Genomic DNA, 27,754 nt, shown 5'->3' on the forward strand with positions numbered 1-27,754 from the left:
TTAATTGTGAGTCTGATTACTTCTTATATTTTTAACTCCCACATAAAATAACAACTATTAATAGTTAATGTCAGATTTTTAAATTCTAAATTATTAAACTGAATCCAAAACTAAAAAACGGATAGCTTAATTAAGGTTTAGAAAATGATGGAAAGAATCTTACCACATATATGCTTTTAGATTTATGCAGTATTTTATAATAAATAATGTTACATTATCTTTGCTGTGAAGATATTTTTAGAGACAAGGTCTCACTCGGTCACCCAGACTAGAGTGCATGGCATGATCAGAGCTCATTCGAACTCCTGGGCTCAAGCAATCCTTCCACCTCAGCCTCCAGAGTAGCTAGGACTATAAATGTGTACCACCCTGCCCAGCTATTTAAAAAAAAAAAAAAACTGGGGGCAATGGCTCACACCTGTAATCCCAGCATTTGGGGAGGTGGCGGCAAGAGGACTGCCTGAGCCCATGAGTTTGAGATCAGCCTGGGTAACTTGGCAAGACCTCATCTCTACAATAAATCAAAAAATTAGCTACCTGGAAGGCTGAAGAGAAAAGGTCGCCTGAACCCAGCAGGTCAAGGCTGTGGTGGCTGTGGGCATGTCACTGCATCCCAGCCTGGGCAACAGAGCAGGAGTTGGACTCAAAAAAAAAAAAAAATTAGAGACAGAGTGTAGTTATGTTGTCCAGGCTGGTTTTGAACAGGCCCCGAGTGATCCTTCTTCCTAGACCTCCCAAAGTGCTGGGATTACAGGCATGAGCCACCTCCCTGTTCCTGCTGTGGATATTTTTAAAACTCAGTATGGAGTTCTACAAACTTGCAAGAAAAGTACTTTATAGAATCTTTGAGCTGAGAAAGTTTATTAATATGGAGTGTGCCTGTGTTTTTCTGGTGATAAAATGAGTAGCTACATTTTTTTGTTTGTTGGTTCCACTTGCCTTGTTTGATTTTGGACCTGGTTTTAAAGTGGGGTCGGCAACAGTTTGAACTCTGTATTTTGTCAGCAGGGCTAAACAAGCCTGAGGCTATTATTGACAAATTTAAGATACAAATTGGCAGAAAGCAAAGAGTAAAGAGAAAAATAGGGTGTAATAGGAGGTAAAGTAGCAGGGATGTGAAAAAGAAAATACAGAGAACATGAAACTATTTTACCATGGTGGTAGAGTAGAATCAGTCCTGATTCTGATTTAGAAGTTAAAACATCAACAGATAGGCACATTCAGGTAAGAATTTTTCTAAATAAACTTCTTTTACAATAAAATAAAAAACCTGAAAGAAGTTATTTACACTATGCTACAGTTCCTCTATGACACTTTTAACTTTATGGGATGACACAATTATCAAAGTCCTTAAGAAGAAAAATATCCAGGAGTTTCTTAATTTGCAGATTTTTTGGAAGTGAGGAAATGCAAGACAAATCCTGAGATATGAAGTATGGGGATGTGAAGAAGACTGGTTTCATGAGATCATCTGCCCCAGGAAATTCTACACTGAAATGAAGGTTTTCATAGATGAAACAGAACTTGAGAATAGTTGGATCTGATCATCACACCAGCCACCAATGCATATATGTTAGAAAAGACACACAGAAGGCTCATTAAGCAAGCCATTCTGTAAATTAGCTGAGACCAGGATATCCAGGTGTCATCAAATTTGAGACCCCATTTAAGTGATAAGGGTGCCAACACCTTTGCCTTTAATTGGGTCCTTTGCAAACATCCTATGCAGCTTCATTACTATCACCTATCAGTCAAGGAAAAAGAGGTTGACAAGGATGAAGTCCTGACACACAGTCAGTCTCTGAGCCATATGTTTTTGCTTGCTGTACTGAGCTCCGCTGGCCCAGACCTGTAAAAAGGATGGAATGCATAAAGAGATCCAAGCAGGTGTGCAATGGTAGCTGAAGAGAGACACTGGAAGCAGGATGATGATAGAGACGACCTACAGACATGCAGGAGGCCAACTTTGACAGGTGATGCACAGGAATGCTGGGAAAAGCAGTAGATGGACCAAACAGACATGCAACCATCAGGAAGAAGTAGGTGACTCTGAGCAAGGGTGCTGGGTGGGTTATGAGGTGGAGAGGCATTGTGGCATACAGCGACAGGTCCTGCAAACTGTGGCTACAGCCACAAATCAAATGACAGTCTTCAAATGTATACATGTGGAAAGGATCCCTGCTACAGATCATCGGCTTTAGGCACACTCACACCCCTGGAGAGGAGCACAGTTAGTACTTTTATCTGGTAATCAAAGGATAGCAACGACAGCTATTTGAACATGCTTGAAATTAATGAAAGTCATGATTTTACTAGAAATGGATTTTAAAATGGAAATGACTATTTCAACAATTTTAGATGTAAAAATGTTATATTTTGAAAACACCAGTTAGTTCTAATCGGAAAACTTCTTTTGAGCATAGAATGGGCTGTTGTTACCACAGTGCTTCTATGGTGGTCATTATGCTTTATTAAGATGCCCATTTACTTTTAAACAGTTAGTATTTCTCCGTGACACTGAGTTTGTTGCTGAGTTCACTGACAAAGCATCAGAGACGAGATTTGGTTTCTGAACATAGAACAAAATTAGTCCAGTTTCTCAAAAGATCAACACTAGGAAGTCAATACAATGCACTGAAGAAAGCAAGCAATAAAATGTGGATGCTTTTTATAAAGAAGAGTTGTAAAACAATTCAAGTCCCTTAGGATGCTGAAAACTTGGAAAGGGAAATGTTGTGCTTATAATGGTTAAGGTCTTTTAAGAAAAAAGGAAATAAAAGATTTTTAGATTTAAAAAGTGCATTTATCTTGGGTCTCACTGTTTTCCTGGGTCTCACTAAGTTTTTATTTTTATAGATAAAAAATATATTTATCTTATGTCTCACTAAGTTTTTTTGATAGTTATTGAATCAAATAAGAGAAACAGACCTAAATTATAGCATAAAAAGATTCATGAATGAAAAAGTATTTTGACTCTGGTTAAAAATCTCATGAAAAAGACTAGTTCACAAAGAGAAGCATGTGGGCTCAGATAAACAGTAGGCACTCAATAAATATTTGCTGAATGAATTAAGAAACCGAGATAACTAGACAGTAACACAGATGGGGGCCTCAGAAAATCATAGGACATTCTGAATGGAAGCGAACAAAAAGGGTGAAAGGAAAATGGGTCTTCTCCAAATCCTGCCTTTCTAGGATGATCCAGGTTCTTCTGACCATGAAGGACCATTAATCTAGTACTAGTGCTTTCCTCTGTCCTTAATAACAGCTATCTATCTAGCTTTTTCGGCTCCAAAAGAGGCCAGAAAGAAAAACCCTGTTGTTGGTTTACCTTATTTCTTCCTTTGACCAGGTCATCAGGATATGTTAATCCCCTTCACCCTCATCCCATGCTTCTTGACAGTAGAGAGGACATAGATGCTGTCCCTGCCAGATTAGTCCTTGGGGATGGGGCAGAATATGTACCACACTGGCATGGGGAGGCATGTGATATAAGCGATCACGCACCACCATGAAACAATGGAAGTCTAGGAGCTGGTGTTATACATATCCAGAAGCTGCTGTATACAAGACAGCCAGCAGGAATGGACAGGGCATGTGCGGCATGCAGAAGTATGCTATAGCACCATGTCTTTCAGAGTGTGTTGACAAGAGTGGTGTCTTACTCTGATAACAAGGCTGTCTACAGAAGGAAGAAGGTTGAAATGAGTATGTTGGAAGACATGCAATTCTGTATTTATGTGACATGGTTTTAGAGAAAAGATAAAGTTTTGTTCAGGCTTTTGAGTTCCTAGATTGTTAGATATATAGGTAAATTTGGGTTCTAACAGAGCCAGATAATAAATATACTCCTTACTAAGTACTGGGAACCACAGCAAATTCTAAGGTAAAAAGAAGAGAGCAGAATTATTCAATTATAGGGTCTTTCTTGAGGATTGTACACTGATAAATGGAGAGATTTCCACCCAAACATATCATCAGCATAATAAATACATTACAATCATTTAAGACTATTTTATGCACCACCTAACCTAGTCAAAATTATGACCTGGGTAATCTTTCAAAGTGTCTTCTCGTCTTCAAGGTTTCTAATATCATTCAATATTAAAAGGATTAGCCACCAAAAGGATGCATGGGTCCAAGAGAGAACACAAATGAGACTGAATGAGCTATAGTTATGACTCTGTGGCCGGATCCATGCCAGTCAAATTAAGCAGAAACTTAAATAATGTATTCATTAAGATTTAAAAAAAAAAAAAAAAAAGATTTTGGGTTCAATCATCAACTGGACATTTCTTCTAATCTCAACTTCACGCTTAATTTCTCTAATATTCGTTGTATATAGACTCAGCATAATTATAAAGACAAATATGATCTCAATTTATGAAGTCCAAGAGGCAAGATGAAATTCATATCATTCATTGTTGCAATTTGAAAAGGAGAATTATTTTCTAAGAACTGATGATATTATTACACGTTGTAAAAAAATCACAAACTATAAATTAATACTGACAGGGACCCTGTTTTTACATTAATATTTACATAGATTAACAGCAATAATCCTGAATCATAATATAGTTAAGGGTCAAATTCAGGTGAGAAAGATCACTTATTAAAACACTACTCATGATCAACTGGGAATAAACATGTTTCTTGGCAGATGACCTATATATAGTGAGGTGTTGGTATTCTCCTGATTTTACTTGGTTATTTAAAGATTCAGTCTCTCTAGTGGATAATGTACAGGTTTTCTTATTCTTGCTCAAGGGAAGTATGTAAAAATGCATATAAAACATTTATCTTAGCTGAAAGAGCTAATGAGTCAAATATTTTTAAAGATGAAGTTTCCTGAATCATTAGGAAAGATAAATGGCACATCTGTTTATTTGGCTAATAAAAAAAGAATCTGATTTATCTAAGATAGCTGGTATCAATGATTCATAAAATTAGTTTAAATTTTAGCTCAGGGGCAAGAGTGATATGAATAGACCCACTAAATAAAATCCTTGACACAGATATCTACCTTTCCTCTGTAAAAAATAACGACTGACTACCTCTAGCTAAGTTAGGTCAGTGTTCTTGGTAATATAAATAGTACATTCTAATAGCGTCAGCTGTTCTATTCAAACACCAAAGAAAAAGTCAGCAGAGGTGACTGGCAACGTGTAGTAGATAGCCATTTTTATTTCCTTTAAGTGTCCATATGTCTCCTTGACCTGAAAATTTCCAGGTCCTTTATTCTATAACATGAATACAACAATTCAAGACTATATCTTAGAAATGCTACATATGGAATTAAAGCCTATGGTGATACCATTAAGTTAGTAATATTTCCAGATAAGATTTAATTAATTTATGAATTGTTTATCTCAACTTACTTTATATAGCTTTTCAACTGAATGTTTCTGCTTTAAATATCCTTATTGTCACTATTCATTTTCAGACTGTCTTCTAGGCAACTGACCTATAGAAAGTGCAGTTATACGCACTGAATTACAAAAATAAGAACACCAAACTGTAATGCAATGGATGTGGAACTAACACTTCTAAAATAGTGACATAATGTGCTATCTGCAAATGTGTGCTTAGTATGTGTGTGCAGAGGCTCTGAGAAGTCAGTAGAAATGCTACCAATGACACATATGTATAGCTAAAAGAACTTTGGACCAAAGTGTGTGGCAGTCAAGAATATGCTAGGAAAGTACATGAAAAACTAGACAGCCTAAAAGTTAGGTTGTCAAATACAAAGTTCTATTGATACTCATTTTAGACTATTGAAAGTTAAAAAATATGTTATTTTCATACTGCATCCTTGAAATAAATTGTTTTCAGATAGATTTTATGAATGCACCTAATGTGTATACATTTTATTTTTTTTTGACTGATATATTTGCGATTTGTTCCCAAATGGTCATTACTAGTTATCATTACTACAAAGTGCTTGGCTATACCACATATTGTCTATAGTTTAAAATATATAAAATAATATGTGAAAAAAATAACTAAATCAATACATGGTATTAAAATAATTGTGTGCTTACAAAATGAAATGTATTGTTGTGTATTAGGTTAGGCCTACTTTATAAACGTATTAATCATTTGAACCAGTTTTTTTGTTTTCATATATATATGAAGCTCTTAGGATTTTCTGCTTCTGGTTAAATCATACCTTTTACATCTTCATCTTCAATTGTTGTATTTGAACTCTCAGTTGACTCCTGTTGAGAAGAAAACACTTTTTTTTTTTAAAGTTCCACACAATGAATATCTTTGTAAACAATTGGCTAGTGACATACATATCATGCAAAATTCTTCAGCAGGCTATGTGCATATGCTGACATGCAAATGGACAAACACATTAAGTGGTTTTTTTTAACAGAAATGAAATGTCAAATGCTGCAAACATTTCTAAAAGGGAGCACTCTGGTTGCCTAATCTCCAAAGCAGTCAAAATTGAGGTAACTTGTAGAAGTAGCAGAAGTATGCAGTTTATTTTAAAAACTGTGTAAGGATGTGTTTGTGCTACAGTGCCCCATAAGGTGTGCTTTTTCTGTTTGTTTATTAGCAATTGAACACCTTAGCCAAATGAATTTGAAACTTAAAATACAACTTTTACATCCTACTAATTAATCAGTGAATAGTACTTTTTTTGTGTCAAGCACTATGTTAAGCACTGAATTTGAAGCCTGTATGCCTGACTCTTTTATAGGGAGAGAATGTATTTCATTGCATCATTTGATGAAACAGCTAAGGGTACTAAGCTGAGATACACTGAAAGTACTTTTAAGAAGAATTTTCATGTTTGTCATCCATACAATGGAATTATAATGAATAATTTAATTTCAAGAACAATTTGATTTTTTTCATTCTTTTCTAAATTAGGAACTGGCAGTCATTGATAAGAAACCTACTTTCATAATAAAAAGACAAAGCTACTTGTTTGTGAAACAACAAATTAAGTTGAAGATTACTAAGCACACTTCAAAGTACACTGTAACTGCCAATATTAAGATACACTTCTTAAAATGGCTTGATAAATATTTTCATTAATAATGTACAAATAAAATATTTTCTAGCAAAGAAATTTTGCAATATTCATAAGAAATACACAATTTTCTACTTGGAATGATTAAGGCTCAGAGCCAAAAATAATTGGAAACAAACCACCAATCAATAGCTATATAACTCATAATGAAAAACAGATTTTGGAAAATAATGTAAACACCAGTCAGGGTCATTTTAGAGATTCAATATCTTAAAAAGTGACCAATTAATATATGATATACAATATTTAACCAAAGGGATAAACTAAGTAAAGATAAATCCAGAGTCTCCATACACACAAAATTAAAAAAAAAGTCTTCATGCATTTCTTAATGTGACATAGTATTCAAATTTAAACTTAAAATGAGGTAAACCCATGCACTGTAAAAAATAAACGAATTCATGTAAGCAAGAAATACCATGCAGCAACTCTTACAAATGATAAAGCTAGAACTACTGGTGTGTCCATTCCACCTGTTATGCTTGGTCTTTCATTTGCTAATGCTATTAAAAAAATTGTTTCCATATGTGATGATCCTGACTACCTCAGTCTTGCAGGGACATAGAACATTTTCGGTGTCATGAAATATGCCTCATATTAAAGAACATAACACTTGATTTTTTTTACTTGAATGATTTTAATATTTATCCACTAAATGTTAAACCAGAGAAAAATGTGTTTTCTAGGCCTTATGAAAAATGTATTTTCTAAGTCTTTAACATTGTTGATAAGAGTATAGAGAAAATTCATGATTATATTTAAAATTTGAGAAAATTTTGATAAAGTATTTTTCTCCCCCAGAGATATAACTTATGAAAAGCAATAAAATGGAAACACAGAATACATTCAGAAAATATCTCTTTTCATCTTATAGACATATACACAAGTGCTGTTATTTAGTTAACCCGCTGTGTAAATAATTTTCAATGTATAGGAAACATTAGTCTTCTTTCAATATAAGTAGTTAAATGTCTGTTACTAAAAAGGTACATAACTCAACAACAAACATTATTCACAAGATGTGAAATTCCCTGATTCTCCTCAAATTCATGCCAAACACCAACAACACGACAACAGCATCATCATCATCAACAGGGAATTTTGAAACAAACAAACAAAAAAACCACTCTGACAACAAAACAGAATAAAACTCAAAAGCAACACTAAATTTAAAAAAATACAGAAAACTAAACTATAAACTCAAGTTGATATATTAGAAGACAATGGAATGACATAGCAAGAAATTCTAAAATTTCATGCAGAATACGTCTACAGTACAAAGCACAAACAGTCATGGGGGAAGAAAAATGACTAGATGGCATTGCTTAAGATACACAGTCATCTTGACAAAGACTTCAATAACGTTTAGCCTGACTTATTGACTAATGGTAGCATTAATTTATCTCTCAAGATTCATTCATTTTTTTATTTGAAAGAAGTATGTGTATAGTTCTAGACAAATTAGGCCCAAAAGAAAGTGTGGTAGAGAAAGGCTAGAATTTTCTTTCTTAGTTTTAGATAACAAATTAATTTTGCTTTGAATATTTGATGAGATGTGTAATCTTGTGAAAACAAGATGATGTTGATTCTTTCTGAATACCTTGTTTCCATCAGGGTTGTGGATTACAGTAGTTTGGGGCTCCTGAGTGAGAACAAAATAGAGAAAGAAACAGTTTGCATTGGTAAATACATTCTTTCTAGTGTGAGGGACAGAGCAGAATGAGTCAGCTGACAAAACTAAATAGTGACAAGAGCTAAAGCGATGTTAACTGCTGCCAGAGGTTGCAGCTGATAAGATCTCTGATGAAAGATCTCCCTGGGGAGCCCATAAGATAGGACACCTCCCTGCCCAGAAGCAGCATGCAAAAGACCTTATTCCTGATCAGCACAAAATCAAGGCTTTGAAGTTTGGAGACTTAAAGAGGCACTCACTGTTTCACCAAGTCCTACGGCTTTCCTTTCTTCTTTAATGAGAGGCCTGTTAATGTCTGTCCCATTAAAAACTGGCCAAGGACACTGGAGATAGAACTCTCTGAAATGATCTCAAATTCTTTGAGAAGGTATTTTTTCAGCTGTATTGCTTTGGGAATTGATTAGGGTATCATCATTATAATTAACACATAGCTGAGTACCCTTGGAAAATCTAGAACTACTGAACCACACTTTAAAAACAAATAATTATCCTAAATAAATTTCAAAAGTCCATGAGAAATTCTAAGGAACATTTATAATGTTCATTGAAAGGGTTCTAGAACAAATCATATAATCACTATAATTTGAGACATATTGCTGTTAAATCCTATGTCAATTCATCTCTAAAAGAAAATTCTTACTTTACAGACAACATATATAGAATATTTGGCTATAAAGTCATTTCTTCCATGAAGAAAATATTATTTTTCCTGTTGTTTTCTATTAGAAAAGTAAAGAAATATTGTGAAAAATATCACTCAAATAACTGATGTAAAAAAAAGATTCAGTGTGCATACATTGATGGCACACTTGGCACTTTCATTTTGTGATGTCTTGGCAACTGGGTGGTATTGCAGTTCACTGGTGTTCTCACCCATGGGCATCCCCACCAACATAGTTTATACTGCAATATTGAGAGAACATTTTTTTTTTTTTTGAGTTGGAGTCTCACTCTTTTACCCAGGCTGGAGTGCAGTGGCACACTCATGGCCGCCCCAGTGTCAACCTGCGGGGGTCCGGCGATCCTACCACCTCAGTCTTCCAAGTAGCCAGAACTACAGGTGCACGCTACCACGTCTGGCTAATTTTTTTTAATTTTTATTTTTATTGTAGAGACGAGGTCTCACTAAGTTGCCCCGGTATGGTCTTGAACCTATGGGCTCAGGCAATCTACTTGTCTCAGCCTCCCAAAATACTTGGGGGATTGTAGGCTGAGCCATCAAGCTTGGCGAGAACATGTTTTTAAATGAAGCCTTCTGGTTAACTCAGGTGAAATATTCCCCTAATACTTTTAATTCATTTAAAACAACACATATGTATGAGAACAGCAAATAATTGGAAACATTTCTGAAAATTATAAATCAAAATATAAAATAGTTTGGGAAAACTATTTTTAAATTCTGAGCACTAAATGCCAATATTCAAAAATCTAATTTTAACATAACACCATCTCAAAGTGTTAAACTGATTTAGTTGTTAATTATGTGTATTTGATTGAAATAGACAAAATCGGTTTCCATTGAAATGTTAAAGTTCTATGCTATGCAGTTTCATCCTTTGGATTATAGTGAAACAGTGAAATTTTAATTTAAAACACAACAAACAAAAAGCTAATTTATCCAATGCCTCTTTATCTCATAAAATGAGGTCTTACAAAGCCCTGTTGTCCTTTAAAAGGAGGGAAATGAGAGCTCTGAATAAGGTCGCTTTTATGTTGTCTAGCAATAATCTAGTTAGCTCTCTTTGATGTCAGCATTTGCATCATGAAAAGAAGAAACCATTGTTTGCAAAATCTAGGACTATCAGAAGAAGAGCTAAGAGAAACCAAAGCACATTCTACTATATTTCTAAGGTGGCATGCAACAATTTCAACTACAGAGACCACAGCTATCAGTACAATGTTCAACAATGAAATGAGATAATCTCATGTTAGGAACACACTGCTTGACAACTAACTTAACAAAAAAGAAAAAAAGAAAAGAACGTTTGTCATATCTTAGAAAGCAAAAAAAACAAAATCAACAAAATAAAATATTTAGATATATGTATCTATATAGTGAAAGCAAATGAGAGAAACAACAAAAACAGTAAAGAACTTAAGAAGGGTTACAAAGAGTCCAGGTATACCAGCGCCGGGGTAGGAATATTTTCTTTGGGGCTGGTTACCACGTTGGCTTTGTTGTTTATCTGTGGGTATGCAGAAAATAGAAACAGAGATGCCTTAAACCCCTTGGTAGCCAATGTCTCTACACGCAGCATGTCTACATGGAGATATAGACATGAAAATAAGAGCCACTGAAGATGAATGTGAAAGACACTGTGATGGTGGACAGGAATGATGATCACTTCTAGTCTTCAATTGGTCACACATGCTAGGACTGTGTCTGTGATGGTGCATTGATAAAACAGCCCCTGTGGCTGAGCTACTTTAGCAAATAGACAGAGTTGCTTCACTGAAGCTCAAATTAAGTTTCACAGTATGAAATGAATATGATCACTTTCATAATCTTCAAGTTGGATTCTGTTTCCAAGCTTACAATTTTTCACTGTTACAAATATATTCCTTTTGTTTTTCATTTTATTCTTGAGCCTGAAATCACACATAGATCGTCTTTCTCTGGTGAGCCATCATTACTTTCTTTAGTTGGTATCCAATTAAAGTCAGATCTGCTGACGAAATGCAGGTGATATAGTATTTTTTAAAATGTTGAGTCTAGGTGTCTTATAAGAATTACATTTTCAATTATAAATGGGGAAATGAAACTCCTTACTATATGCTGAATGTAAAAGGACTTTAATTTTAAAATTGCTTAAGAGGAAAACACTATGTTTTCTGTCAAAGTGCTATTGCTATCATTGAAGATTATATTTGGTAATATCATTCTCTTGCTTTAACATAACTGATTTGACCTCACAGAAGACGGTATTGCTGCTGTGGAAGCCACACTGTAAAAGCAACTCAGAGGGTAAGTATTGTGACGGCCCACAGAGAAGACTCTTTGTAAACCAGTGGCAACTTAAAGCTACAACTAAGTTTGGGCACTAAAGAATCAAAGACTAAAAAGTAATAATCAACATTCTTTCAAACACATGCATAACACCTTAACATTATGATTACCAAACAAAAAGATAAATTAACATTCATTTTCTTACATTATATTATCTAGGTATTTTCTTTATATATTATTTTCTAAAGGAATAAAACTCCATACTTTAATAGAAATGTACTTAAGGACTTAAAGAGAAACACACACTGAATAAAATAGAAGAATATCAAATGAGTATTTACAAGTGATTACATCAATTTAACTGGGTTTTCTGGGTAGTCTATACCTATAATCCTATCGAAACAAACATTGAGAGGAAGATAGAAAGTAACAGAAAGCAATTTAGGTATGTAATATTCTGTCTTTCTATTCGTTCACATTTATGTGATTATTAATATCAGTATTATGGAAATAAGCTGTGACACTGTGCTCCATGACATGCAGAAAAAGAGAAAATGCTTAAACTTTCCTTTTCTGGAAAACCCTTTAAACGTTAAGTCATCAATCTATACTTTGTAGATAGTTTACATTTTTTTTCTTTAAATCAAAGTACACAGAGTTTAATGTAAAATTTGTGAAAGAGCTAAAAAATAGATATGAGGTAATAATGTCTATTAAAGAGGGATCAAAATTCAGTATTTATGTTAGTAGGCTATGTGAGAAAAGGGTAGTGGTGCAGACACTAGTGATTTCCTATTCAGGAAGAGTGCTTGGCAAAACAGTTGGCTTCTTGCCAGATGATAAGGGGCATTTATGATTAAAGCATCACACGTCTTTAATACACTATATTTAGTTTACATCGGTGAATGCAAATGAAAGAGAAATATTCTGAGATATTTTTATTTCCGTTTTGAGATAAGATACTTAATATTTTTCTACAATGTGGTTGCCAAGAACTGCTTTATTTTAGTTAAAATGCCCCACGTGCACATCTATTTTTAGAGTGCACAGGCGACCCCCCACAGCGCTACACACATTCATACAAAGATACACAGCATACACATACAATATTCTCTTCCAAATGAAGGCCATGGTGTCTGGCTGAACTATTGTCAGGGATAGGAAACTTGAGTTGAACGAATATGTACTTCAACCACCACTTTTGATCATGATTAAATATGCAGTTAAAAGGTTTCTTGCTAAAAATTAATTTAATGATCTTTTCTTTACTATAAGAAATATTTTGGAGGATTTTTTTCCTGAGTTGGGAGTGTCTGTCACCCAGCCTGGAATGCACTGGGAACAATCATAGCTCATGGCAGTCTTAACCTCCTGGGCTCAAGTGATCCTTTCACCTCAGTCTTTGGAGTAGATGAGACTTCAGGCACCTGACACCACACCCAGCTAATTAAAAAAATTTTTTTTGGAGAGGTGGGTCACTCTATGCTGCCAAGACTGGACCTAAACTCCTGGGATCAAGCACTCCTCCTGCCTTGGCCTCCCAAAGTGCTGGGATTACAGTCATGAGCCACTGTGCCTGGCCTGGAGGTATTAATTAAAGAACTTCTTTTCAAAGAGTCAAATATCAAGTATGGGTTCCACTATGGCTGTCTTTTAAACATACAAGAACTCTGACACTTTTGTGTGATGTAATTATTTTATATTGTGGTAGAAGTGTATTTATCTTTTAAAATAAAGCTTGAATCAATCAGGTATTTGTATGATGCATTGAATTACTCTTATAAGGCATGGGAAAGATCTTTTTATTTCTCATGTGCTGAATTTATTAAGTTTTGAGGTTAATACATATTTCCTTTAACAATGCTTAACTAGGTCCATTGTAAGATCACTTTTACACTCTTTATAAACTCTATGCTGACTGTATTGTGGTGTGTCTGAACTAAGACTCCTATTTCAGCAAACTTGCTCAACATTTAAAAAATAATCATATAGTGTTTCTTTACTTATCAGTAAACACATATTAATTATGTCATGGTCTTTTTATTTTCAAAGAGAAAATTAGACCTTATCCTTGTAAAAGATCAAACCAGTTAACAGCATATGGATGAAGGTTTAATTTTTTACATATTTAAAAAATTTAATTTCATAGAAAAACATCATAATGTAAGTGGGGGAGTAGGATTTGATAGTTGATAAACACTAACTTGTAACAGTCCTACACTTTCTCCACTTACACTAACTTAGGTAAATAAGACTGTTTTATTCCTAAGTATGAATTTTCACAGGAGGAGAAATCTGGCAGACAGAGATCCTCACCATCATCTGAACACTCGAACTGGACTTCCTTTTCTGAATTGACCAGTCAAAGAGAAAGGAAAAGAAAAAAAAAATGACCGGTTGAATTTAAAGTATCAAAGCATGGAGTACAGAATAATTTTGTCTTTAAAGAGGAGCTATAGTTTAGAATACAAAAAGTTCTGGAAATATTTCTTTCTATATAAGGATAGTAGTGAAAATAAATATCTTAGTAGGAACTACAAGCTCTCCATCGCTGAATGGTACAGAAAACCCCAGGAGAAAAAAACGTAAGGAAAATTTAAAGTACCACATTTCCACCAATGTAACATTGGGGAAAAAGGCAGCCATCAACTGTTATTATTAAAATCTAAGTTGAATGAACTAATCAGAAGGAAGATAAAACTACAGGTTGAGGAAAGCAATTGGTAAGTGGAAAATATCATCTTAACTGGAATTGCAAGTACATGGTCACCAGCACTCTGGGTATTTCCAAGTTGCACACAGACAGGTAGTGAAAAAAATGACTGGGCATGAACATTTAAAGTGACAAATGATTTTCCATGTTATATTTTCAATATGAACTGACCACCTGACTTAAGGTCAAGTTCAAATGTTAGGATGTTAATTAGTTCCCAAGAATGCTGAAGTGTTGATGAGGAATGTATGCATCTGCCCTCGGAAGAAAAAGAAAAGAATTAAAGAAATAAAACATTTAGATAATACTCTAGAAGGATAACAAACATCATTATGCAAATACAAGGTTACATTGCGTCAGAAGTAAATCCCCTTGAAACAAAATACAATGAGCACAAAATAAATTATATTATTTTGTTTAGAAATCCAAGGAAGTTAAAATATTCTGCTGTTATTTTTTCTTGCAAAATTTTTCTAATATTTGTTCAGAATATTCACCTTGACTATATCTAAATATCTTATGATAAAACACAGGAACAATTAATACTTCTATAAAAACTGCCCCAGAAGAGAAGTTTAGTCATCCAACATTCTATTACCCCTATCCAACGTGAGGTTTTTTTCAATACACTTCAGCAGTCTTCAAGTACACAGCTTAACTGGTTGGAAAAGCATTTGGCTTTTATAGATTTTTATGTCACCATAGTAGTTTGGGACTGTAGTAAAGCAGAGAGGATTTAGGCATTCAGTTTTTATTGGAAGTCTATATTATATAACAGTAATCTTTTTTCATGATTATTTAATATATAATAAAATAAAATGCAACTTTTCATGGTGTAAATATTAGTTATCTTTCTGTATTAAACTATTTCATATTTCAGCCTGCCTCCTTAATCAGAAACTATACTAAATATAAATTGCAAAGACATAGGACTTATATTTAACATTTAAAAATTATCCAGCATCTGAAAGTCAGAAATAGATTAGAAGCACCTGTTTAACTTACCTTTACTCCATCTGGTTTCTTCAACAAACTCTTGGCTGCTGCAGAATGAGAGCAAAATCAGTTTAGTGAGTTATTCATAGAAGCTCATAGCCAGGCAACAAAACAGTCAGGTTATTATCTCCTTCTACCACCTCTGCTGAATTATGGCCAACATATGCCAAGTTATCAAGGTCACACTGATGAGCGCGAGCTTACAGGACATTGAAATACAGTATCACTTTTCTTGGTTTGCCACAACAAATTTAGAACTAAAGAATAGTTCATTGCATATAATTGAATACTTTGCCGGTTGTGTTTATTAAACTTTATTCCACTGTTGGTTGCGAAAAGGATACTGGAACTTTAACTGGACTATCCTTTTATAATCCAGAAAGTTGATTTCAGTCTTGAGACATTAGCTGACGGATTGTATTACATGTTCATTCACGGCACAAGTATGGTGACCATGTCAGTTCTGCCATTTAAGCCCCTCTTTCTAGAGGTTGAAAACTCATTTGTAAAAATTTGCTCTGGCTAAATACATCTTTACTATATTTTTGAAATCAAACAATTTCAATCTTACAAACAATAGTAATAACTGTATTCAACTGAAATGGCATATTATTGACCTAGAGCAAATTTTTATATGCTTAGCATGTGACCTTTAAAAAATGGCATTATGAATTATTTTATACTTCAAAATCAAAATTCAAAGTCTTCATTAAACAAAAGCCTTTACACTGAAAAAGTAAAAATCATAAAATTTGATACAACATAAAAAAGAAAATAAAATTTTCAACTAAATCAGAGAAATTCTAAAGCATATGGTCTTATATGAAACTTCATTTTTCTTGGCAGGGAGCTTTTATCATTCCTTCTGCTATTGCACTTTTTGAGTATATTAAAAGGTGAAGTCATCCTTTTAAAAAATATACTTATGAATGGTACATACACAGTAAACAGATAATATAAATGTCAATGACAACTGTACACTAAGTGTAGAACAGTAACAAATATGCAGGACACAGTACACACTTATACTTCAATTTTTAATTATATAAATTTTTTAAGTATATAAAAATGGAATTTGGCACCAGAAGTGGAAACACCTGTCTGGACTAGAACTCTATGAACATGTAATTTCCTGACATTCATTTGGTATGGGATATTACTTTGATATCACTTTGACATAATTTTAAATTTACTTAAAAGAGACAAAAATATTAATTTTAGTTAGCAATAAAGATATTAATTCGATATTAATTGATATTGTAAGAAATAGTTGCCTTAGCTATGATACTGTTTGCCTGGAGCTAAAAAGCAATATTAAATAAATCCTGTGGCAGTTAATCGATTAGAAAGCAAACTCAGAATAACTGGAATTGCAGTAGCAAGCAAAGAGAAGACAATGATTCAGGGTAAGCAGGGATTTGGCCTGAAAGATGCAGAAATGTCCCTTTTGGTTACTATTGACCTTACCTCACAAGAAATACATTCCACATAAAGGGAGAAAAGAAAAAATAAAAACAACTTTATAACCATATACTTATGGACATATTACTTTAAAGAGCATGTTTGGCAATGAATTAGAATGAATCAAATACTCAAAACTAAAATGCAATATCAAGTACAAGATGTCATAACTGGTCTAATGTTATTCAGTTGATTTTGAAGTGATGGATAAAAAAAGTTTGCTTTTCATGCTAAGACATCCAGAAACAATATAAAAATCAACATATTAGTCATGGGTTTTTAGTTTACGGGATGATGAAAAGGAAAATGTGAGGTAAATAAAAAGCTTCTATATATGGGTATATCCGTTAATAAAGGCCCAATTAATGAATGCTTAAGAGTATATCTTTACAAAATATACAATTTTAATTTTGGAGATTTTTTTTCAGGTTAGTTTGTCATTAATAATTTATGCTGTATAAATCATCCTACCTTTTAGTAATTCACTAATTACTGGGCCACAGTGAAATATTCATTTATTTAAATATAGGCTATATTAGTTAATATTTAATGAGATGGCATCGAACTCACCCATATAATTGTCATCTATATTAATCAAGTGTTTATAAAACAGGTAACATGACAAAGGCAGCAACAAGATTGTATTACACCAAACAAATTGGACAAAATACATACAACTGACCAACACAGTCCCTCAATTTGTAGCATTACTCATTGTACTGTTGTCGCTGTTGTTTAACAATCTTTGGAAGATATCTTATGGCTTTATGTTAATTGTAACTAAATGCAAATGGGAGGAAATGGCCACTTAATATAGTTGTAAATAATAACTAGAGATTGGTTAAAGAACATGTAATAATGATATGATGGATCATTACCTGATAGCACCATAACACCCAGGCTAAGTGTGAGGCAGGAAGAATTAAATAAAGAATTGAAGAAATAGCTGGATAATTTGGTGCCATGGATCACTGTTATGTAAACAGTATACTAACTAAAGTGGTTGTATTTTTGGCACTAACGTTTGAGAAGTGTTCCAAGTCTAAACAACCAAACATTAAGTTTATCAAGTGTAGATTACTTGCTGCTCCAGTCCCTTCCCATACAGAAGACTGTTAAGCATTTACCAACATCTAATGAACCTGGTCCTTTGAGATAATCTATTAAAGAAGGGACTTCCAAAACAAATAATTTCTGAAAGTAAAGAAACAGTTTGGCTTCCTTTAGCCCATTAGCTAACAAACTTACTTCTACCATGGAATTGTTTTGAGGAATGCTTATTATCCTATGATAGAACTGTGTGGAAAGTTCTTTGTAAATTCTTGAGTTAGATACCTTTGACATTTGTAATCATTCTTATAGCATGCCAAGATACTACTGTGCTTTCAAAAGAACTTATGTCTAAGAGAACTGGGTTTCTCAACAATGGTCTTCTTTTAAAAATCTTGTAAAAATTATTGGGATTCCCTATGAAAATGAGATTAAAAAAAAACTTATTCATAGTTATTACTTTGTGAAGTATCAATACATTCTAGGTTCAAATGCTGACCTTGAAAATGAGGGAGTACATAGTTCTATAACTTATGTGCACCCCAGCATTTGACAAATAGGTTCAGTCCTGCATCAGCTCTGACTATTAGCCTGGGGTGCTTTTGTGAAGGGTGCAGACATGGAAGTTCCGTGGCAGACAGCTCCCAGGTGAATGGATAATTCAGCAGCCACAGATGTGGAAGGAATTCAGGCCACACATTTGCCATCCCTGAACAATGGGGTTTTTCTAATTATTAGATTGTTTTTTAATTCCAAAAAGACCAAAAAAAAAAAAAAAAAAAGCTACTCAAAAAGGAGACCGCAGGATAAGGAGCAGAGTTCTCAATGTATGTACCTGAAAAATTCCTTGTAGCCAGCATAGTTGTCAAGATGGCACCCTGTCAAAAACATAAGAATACAAAATCAATGTTGCCTCTGACCTAATGAATACACGGTCTTTGATAACAAATCTTCTCCTGGCCTTTCTTTCAATTAGGGAATTTTTGGTTGTTTGTTTTTGTATTTTGGTTTCCTGAGAGTCATAGCCCTGTGTCTCTCATGATACTGGGATCGCCCTCATGTGTGGGCCAGATTCAGATTATCAAATTGCACTGCTGTTTTCCACTGAAGGGAGGAACCATAGCACGTATTGCTTCACTGATTCTAGCTTTTCACCATAGGTTTGATTATGGTGGATATTACATTTTCAAAAGACCCAGAAAAAAGAATAATAAGAGTATTGAGGTCAATACACTTAAAAGCCTTTGCTAAAAGTTCTTTTCCTCATATAGTATTTCACTTCTCACTCTGCCAAATCTTCCTCTCCATAAAAATGTAAATTTCTTACCTTTAATTTTCTTCTAGCATTAAACTTCTTCAAGCAGTCTACAGTCTCCTGTCTGTGCATCATGGAAGCAACAGTAGAACGTTGCTGGAAGAAGAAAAGAAAAAGTGACTTAATCGAGGATATTTAAAATATACAAGACATAATCATATTCTCAACTTCATCAAATCTTTATTAATGGTGCTGCACCTGTATGATTAACTTGTTAAGTATTCAATTGCCAAAGTTACCTAAAAGGAAAAGACTGATTTTGCTAAGACTATTTATGACTAAGATGCAACACTGATGTATAGAAAGTATGGAGATGATCACCAATAATTTCTCAAATTATCTTTCCCTCAATGTCTATAATCACATTTCTATGAAACTGCTTTTCAGTTACTTAGCACCATATTTATTGTTTTAGCACTTCACACTCATCTTTAGAAATGTACTGAAGTCGCTGGATCCCCCTGAAAGTTTCATACTATGTTTCTTAGTACTTCTAAGCATATTCATATCTGCTATGTCCATTCTTTCATGCAACTAGAACTCCACTCTCAGCTTCCAAACTTCATACTTACTTCTGAAGCTGCCTAATGATAAATAATTGAATTTTGTCTAACCTTTCCTTCTGGGACACATTAATCTTGCTGTTATTTTCTTAACCTCTATTCAGGAATCATGTCAATAATTGATATGAGGAATACTCAATTCTTGTTATTATGGGCAATATTTATTTAACAAGCAAGCAAATCAGACTTTGCTACTCAAAATGGTATTTTTCACCATCATAAAATTCATTTTCTTAAATGCCTTGGGTCAAAAATTCATTCATTTTGAGTTTCATCTTTTTTTTTCTGCAAAATTACTCTTAATCTATGAAAAATAGATGAAAGAAGAGTCTCTTTTTAATTTTAGTCCCTGAGTTTTTGCAGAACTGTTACTTACACAGATCCATGGGTGTTTCAGTGCCTCTGAGGCTGTGATACGTTTGGCAGGATTGATTGTAAGCATTTTATTGATGAGGTCTTTGGCTTCAGGAGTCACTGTGTCCCATTCTGGTGATGGAAACTTCAAAAATATAAATTTTTATTGTAAAGAGTTTAAAAAACAGATACACTCAATTAAACAGCAAAGAGCCAAATACATCAATCATTTCTTCCAGTGATTTTCTTCAAGACAACTACATAGTAGTGAATTTCTTCAAGACAACTACATATATATGCAAGCGTGTATGTAGATAAGAGGGGGGAATGCCTGAAAAATCAGAATTTATTTGTAAAAAGTTGTGTATTTATTCTTACATGTTTAAACTTCAGTCACCTTCAAAGTACTCTCCTTTTGATGCAATAAACCTATCGAGATGCTTTTTCTACTGCTCAAAACAATTTTTGAATTTGTCAATTTTGATGCCTTTTAGTGCTTCTGTGTTTTTTGTTTCACCTCTTCCACAAGGGCAAAACGCTTCCCTTTGAGGACTTTTTTCACCCAGGGAAACAAACAAATAAACAAAAAAATGGCATTGCTCGAGGTGAGATCAGGTGACATGACATTTTTTATCAAAAACTCCTGAACATTCAGTACAGGGTGGGCAGATACGCTCATAAATCACCCATCATGAAATGGGCAAACATGTTGGAAAAAATCTCCAAAAAAAATTGACTGAAGCCAAAGGCAGGCTCTCACAACAACACTAGCTTTTTTGGTCCCCCCATTTATATGGATATGTATGTGTCTGTAGTTTTGTTTTTGCTTTTTTAGAGTCAAGGTCTCACTGTAATCCTGGCTGGAACACACCTGGCTAATTTTTTGATTTTTTTCTGTACAGACAAGGTCTCACTATGTCACCCAGGCTGGTCTCAAACTCCTGGGCTCAAGCAATCCTCTCACTTTGGCCTCCCTAAGTGCTGGGACTGCAGGTGTGAGCCACCATGCTTGGCCCTGGACAATTACATATATTAAAGTGTATCTGATAAAGAACCATTTATTAAATTATATATTATATATAGTATATACTTCTTAAAATTCAGAAAGATAAGACTCTTCTATTCCTTTAAAATATCTTTGCTTTCATCTGAAAATAAAATTTTATGCAATTTTTCTCATAATTATTTGCAAAATTCAGTAAAAGCTAAGAGGCTGTTGCACGTTATTCTGGCAAAGTTCACATGTTGTATTATACATTCTCTCAGCTCATGAACAATAATAGCAGAGAATAAAACAGGTTCAATTCCCATGTCAAAACTGACCTATTAATCATGGCTGCCTGGAGTGCTGTGGTGAGAAACTCTGAGACTAAAAGAGCTTCAGTAGGATTTCATTTTAACACTTTAAGAAAGTTAATCTACCTAATTATAAATTTCACCAAAGTATATGAAAGTAATCAAATCTCATAGCTTCCACTAGTCATTCATTTTTATACTGATAACTATAAAATAAAGTTACTTATCATAATTTCTGGTTTTTTTGCTGATAATTATTTAACCTTGCATTCACATAATTAATATATTTAGTAGAAATATTGCTCTTCATGGGTTAAGAGGAATTTATATCACATTCATTGCTAAATGACAGACTATCAGGTTCTTTTTCTAATTCATGAATTTTTATAGACAATCTTGAAAAACAAAGCCATTGCCACTGTGATATGGAACTAAATTAAATTAGTCCATTTTTAGTAGTTATAAAGTGACCCATCGGCAAAATGGAACATGAGAACAATGACACTTTAACACTTGTAATTTTTTCCAATTTAACAATGACCATTTTTTCATTCCAGAAACTTATCTCTGGCCATTGTAAAAACTTGCTAACTATTATGAACTATTGAAGACACATACAAGTCTGCTTCTTAATGGTATGCAGGTCTTCTGATAGCAAATGAAGGGCAGGTCCAGCTGAAGAATGGTGAACCTTATTCTCCATTTTCTAATTTGTACAAAGGTACTCCTCTCTGTTCATGAAGCAGTGCATTTGTAAGACTATGTTTTCCCAGAGAGGGGCCTAGTTCTGCATCCGTAAAGATGGTAAATGTGCTAGCTGTTGCCAAGTAAATAATAATTTGATCCAATTATTAGTGTGGGAAAAATGGAATGCTTCAAAATTCAAAGAACATACATTTAAAAATCTTGATAACTGACACATGTCCATCTAAATAGAACATTTTAACAGAAATGCACTGAACAGTTCATGAAACTAGATAGAATGAATGTAATATAGACTTTTTATATTGACTCTTCCTACTTCCGCACTGAGATTTTAGATTTTGCACAGAAGGTGAACCCAATTCTGCCTACTCCTTAGTTACACTACTTAATAACACATGGAAAGTATCCCTAGACCCTGCACTTGGATTTCTAGAGGGCTGTATGTGTGAGGAGAAACCAGAGGAAGTTGTAAATCATATTTACAGACATATTTATCAAAGGAGAGCAAATTATATCATGAGCACAAAGTTCAGCTATAAAGATAAAGCAGGTAAGTCATTCTTCAGATTTTGAACTTAATTCAAGAATGTATATATATGTCTACTACCAAATATTCTAATTATTCAATTAAATGTAATAGAATTGTGATTTTTAAATGTTTTTCAATTGTGAAACCTATTCTTAAAATAAAAGTTTGCAGCCGGGCTCGGTGGCTCAGCCTGTAATCCCGCGCCTTTGGGAGGCTGAGGTGAGTGGATTACCTGAGCCCGTGGGTTCCAGACCCGCCTGGGCAGCGAGACTTCATCTCTACAATAAATCAAAAAATCAGCCGGGCATGGTAGAGCATGCCTGTAATTCCGGCTACTTGGAAGGCTGAGGCGGAAGTATCGCCAGAGCCCAGCAGGTCGAGGCTGCAGTGGCCGGGAGCGGCCACTGCACTCCAGTCTGGGCGACAAAGTGAGACTCCAACTCAAAAAAATAAAATAAAATAAAAGTTTGCACAGTAGCCCATTAGGTAAACAATATAAAAAATTAGATATGGTGGAATGATGTTCTATTTGCTATATTGATCATTACAAAATGTTGACACACAATTTAAAATTATGTGATAAACACTTGAGAATATAATTCAACTAAAGAGGCATTAATCATTTCTAAAGAAGAAATATTACAACTTTTATGGGTTTTAAAATGCACTGAGATCTGAAAATTTTGACAAGTAAAGTCCTTCCTTAGGGACTTCAAACTGCTTTTTCTTTCACTCTTAGGAGATAGTGAGCTAAAAGGAAATATACACCGAAGACATATGCTGAATTTCCTTCTACTCATCTTCCTTTCCCTAAGAAAAGGGGAAATAATAAGGGAAATTGGTGAAAACTTTGGTTAAAAGAACAATAAAAAATATGGCTCTTGGTCAATAAACAAAAAACAAACTGTCATAAAATTTATATGAATTCTTATTACATACATCATAAGCTCCAGCCTTGATCTGCTGATAGAGTCTGTGTTGGTCTTCGTCCCAGAAGGGTGGGTACCCCACCAATAGAATATAGAGAATGACACCTGGAGGAAATTAGCATATTGACACAAATGTAAGTCATACGGACAATGATATGCTAACTGATATTAAACCACACTCATTAAAATAAAGAAAACTGGGTTGTAGGAAAACTTCAAAGATATATGTTGTGATTTTTCTAAAGCACTCTGTGGAGGGTAAATGCTCCTCTTTGAACACTCCAGAACAGACAGTATGTCAGTCAACACGTGGACCAAAAAATTCGAAGGAGGCATGGTAGGGCAACATCTAAACACTAAACTTACCTGCCATTTTGGGTGACTCATTCTTTGATTTCCTTGAACTCTTGTCAGTATATGATCTCCCTGCACTCTTATCTATATAGATATTGTGTTTAGTCATTGTGTAGGTTGCAGTTTAAAAATTGAACATTGTTATTTATTTCCTCACAGTCATTTTGCTGGTAATTTGGACATTCTGTTGAGTGATAGTGTCCTGGTTATAAATTCATGCTCTAACTAGCCAGAATCCCTGGAAGTGACAAAACCTTTTTCTTTTCAGTGATCTTAGTCTTCAGAAAGAGAGTTTTTGAATAAAATAGCTAAACCAATAGCTTAGTTTCCACTAAATATGCACATTTTCCTAATAAACATCTAAACTTAGGCTGTTATGAAATTATAAAACAGTCTCACACCTGTGACATGTAGCATTCTGAACTTATGCTATTCACTCTTATGAATCGTCTGCAGTTGACATGATGTGGGGCTTCTCTGAAAAGGGGGAACTCACAGCAGGCTCAAACCCCAAGGAAAGCAGTCAATTCACACATAGATGCACACAATTTAATTATCTGATGGAGGAGTTTCTACCAAAAAAGTACTTAAAACAATAGCATAAATATAGGAGTTTTTTAAAAAAAAATTATTAAAAGTAAAGCAAAACGAAAATTTTTAGGCCCAAGGACATAAATAAACAAATAAAAACTACATAGGCACTGCTGAATAGACTGATGTGAAATTGTCAATGCCTATTTAACCAAGTATTATTTTATATGCACACTTCGACTTACTTACTAGACTACTGTCTAAGACTTGTTTCTCAGTTATGCTCTCTTGTAGTTCTATTTTCTGAAAGCAAGAAAAACTACGAGGGTCATGGCATAATGATAATGTAATGTTAAAAAGTTTTGACTGGGCATACTGGTTCAAGCCTGTAATCCCAGCACTTTGGGAGGCCGAGCAGAGAGGACTGCCTGAGCCCTGGGGTTCAACACCAGCCTGGGTAACTTGGTGATATCTTGTCTCTACAATAAATTTAAAAATTAGCCGGGTGTGGTAGTGTGTGCCTGTAGTTCCCGCTACTTGGAAGGCTGAGGTAGAAGGATCGCCTGAGCCCAGTAGGTCGAGGCTGAGGTGACTGTGAGCAAGCTACTGCACTCCAGCCTGGGTGACAGAGTGAAACTCCAACTCAAAAAAAAATAGTTTCATTGTAGGTAATATTTACTGAGCAGTTAAGTGTGTATTCATGCATTACCTCGCTTACTCCTTGTACAATACAATGAGGTAGATATTTTTATTATCTACATTTCATAGATGAAGAAAGGAGGCTGAGATTAAATAACTGTTTCAACCACAAGCAGGATTGACATGGTAATGCCCTCAACATTCTCTGCAATCACCTTTTCTTTATCTATAAACTTCAACAACGATGGTCATGCAAAATTTTAAGCTCCATGTTGTCTAACTGAGACCTTGATTCATTAGCAAAGGGTGTCTATTGGCTCTGTCTTAAATCTTCACTGCAGGCACTTTTCCTTTAGCTGGGTACTTTGAACAAGTGGATATTCTTAAAGTGTTTGTTGTTCTAATTGAGAGATCTTATCTCACTGATAAGGTTCCAATTTATCTTTTTCCTATTCCCCTACTATTTTATCTTTTTTCTAGGTCAGAGAAAAAAGAAAGGAAAAAAAATAGTAACTCTTTTTCTTTGCCTATATAACTAAGGCCCTAAAATCTTTAAAAGTCAATGAAAAAGTTGTTTGCTTTTTGTTGTTGTTTTTCTTCATATTTTTTTTCTTTGCAGAAACACTTGGGGATAGTGATGTGACCTGTCAATGCTGGGCATGTCTCAAGATGTTAGCAATCTTTGATGATCACTGCCTAGAAGTTTTACTAGGATTGCAAAACGATGATATTCTAATTATATCACACTTTCTTTAGACTAAGAAACACTTATTTTCTTAACTACTGGTTACCCTAGTAACCAAGTACAGTTCATACAGGAAAGATAGGATAATTATTTATTTACTTCTCCCTTTATTAACCTGTTTTCAAAATAATGCATTGGAAACCCAGCATTCTCCAAAGGTTAGGACTTCTGTTGAATTTTGATTATCATTATCAATTCCTGGATTTAAACTCATCTGATGTGTTTCGACCAATTCCTGATGTTTTTCCCATCGATCCTCTAATTGCCCCATCTTTGATCAATGTCAACCTCCTCAAATTGGTTTCTGCATCCTGTTAATACAAACCTAGTAGTGCTAAGTACATTTACATTGTCATGAAACAGATTTCTAGAACATTTTCAGCTTTCAACACTGAAACTCTATATATACTAAACATGAATTTCCCCTCCCTCTTCCCCCATTTCTTGGTAACCACCTTTCTACGTTATTTTCTATGAATATGACTACTTTAATACCTCATATGAGTAGAATCAAATAATATTTGTCCTTTTGTGACTTTCTTATTTATTTCACTCAGCATGATGTCCTTTGTTCATCCATGTTGCACATGTGATAGGACTGCCTCACTTTTAGGGCTGTATAATATGCTATAGTATATGTATATCACATTTTGTTTCATTCAGTCATCTGCCAATGGACATCTGGGTTGCTTCCACCTCTTGACTACTGTAAATTCTGCTGTTATGAACACAGGTATGCAAATATTTATTCAAGATCTTGCTTTCTACTCTTTTGAATATATACCCAGAAGTGGGATTGCTGGATAATATGACCCCAGAGAATCTTATTCAATGGTTTTGAGGGTGGACCCCAGGAAGCTGCATTATTGGTAAGCACTTCAAGTTACTCTGAAGCACGTGGTCTGTGGTTTACAGTTTTAAAAATACCAAGTTAGGGAAACCACACAGAGCAATTTAAGACAACATATAAGTTCAGAGTTAGAGAATATTGGTAAAGACTGTGATTGGGAGTAAGGCTTGACAGGGTGAAAACTGTTGGAGATGTGGAAAAAGGATGAAGGCAGACAGCCTTCTAATTTGGAGGTACACTTGTGATTGGCCCAATGTAAGGTGATCACAGAACTGGTAATAGAGACAAAATGTCCAATAGGCTTGAGAATTCAAAATGGTAAAAGTGCCTGATACTGACTTATCCCTTATCCCAGCTGGAAAAAAAAAAAAAACTAAGCCCCAGAAATCACACAATTGCTGAACCTAAATTTACTACACAAGAAAAGAAGAAACGTATTCCATGTAATTCCAAAGGTTTGTCCAGAGTCAAGGTATAGTATGTGACAGCCACTAAGTTATCACTCATAACCATTCCAAGTGATATCTAAGTAAGGTAGAAAAGTAGTAAGACAACACATATGTATGTGGGATGGGAAGGGAGCAAATGTTTATTAGGATAGCAGGGTTTTTTTTGTTTTGTTTTCATTTTTTAAATTTCAAGCCAAATTGTAGGAAGAGCTCTGTTAAAAACTAGTGATCCAGTCATATCTCCAAACATTTGCTCATTTCATTAGGGAGTTATGGAGGCAACTATATATATAAGAAAGCCATAAAAATCAATTTACTCTGGTTAATAGCAGAACACGAGGCTATGTTCTTGCTTCATTAACGTCTGCTATTTACTTTCCAGTAATGGACTAGTTGCTTTCAAAGACGAACAACAGGCCAGACCTCATGCTCTGAAATTTCCTGTGTGTACATAGTTGCATCTTTCTAATAAAACAATATAGACTTCTTTTAGTCATTACACCAGTATTGTGTTTTGCTTTTCGCTGTCTCAACTTCCAAAATGACAAAGAATCTGCCATAATGAGTGTTCATAGCTTAATTCACGAAGA

The 27,754-nt window shown here is 34.3% G+C and overlaps 1 protein-coding gene across 9 annotated transcripts in view; it reads right to left on the minus strand.

Annotated features, from left to right (window-relative positions):
- CAMK2D (calcium/calmodulin dependent protein kinase II delta) overlaps positions 1 to 27,754 on the minus strand; it is a 323,725-nt gene that overhangs the window by 33,736 nt on the left and 262,235 nt on the right. For 4 of the 9 annotated variants that reach the window (XM_008072331.2, XM_008072336.2, XM_008072330.2 and 1 more), the window contains exons 9-17: positions 23,607 to 23,701; positions 20,160 to 20,282; positions 19,233 to 19,316; positions 18,741 to 18,783; positions 15,404 to 15,441; positions 14,002 to 14,034; positions 10,865 to 10,924; positions 8,646 to 8,687; positions 6,170 to 6,218 (exon numbers count right to left, since the gene is read on the minus strand). In XM_008072331.2, coding sequence (XP_008070522.1) covers positions 6,170 to 6,218; positions 8,646 to 8,687; positions 10,865 to 10,924; positions 14,002 to 14,034; positions 15,404 to 15,441; positions 18,741 to 18,783; positions 19,233 to 19,316; positions 20,160 to 20,282; positions 23,607 to 23,701 — 567 coding nt within the window. The remainder of the gene's footprint in view (positions 1 to 6,169; positions 6,219 to 8,645; positions 8,688 to 10,864; positions 10,925 to 14,001; positions 14,035 to 15,403; positions 15,442 to 18,740; positions 18,784 to 19,232; positions 19,317 to 20,159; positions 20,283 to 23,606; positions 23,702 to 27,754) is intronic. The other 5 variants (XM_008072334.2, XM_008072337.2, XM_008072333.2 and 2 more) reach the window with 2 other exon arrangements.

Source organism: Carlito syrichta, unplaced genomic scaffold (assembly GCF_000164805.1).
Source record: "Carlito syrichta isolate Samal-C Ts95f unplaced genomic scaffold, Tarsius_syrichta-2.0.1 Scaffold315125, whole genome shotgun sequence".
NCBI lineage: Eukaryota > Metazoa > Chordata > Mammalia > Primates > Tarsiidae > Carlito > Carlito syrichta.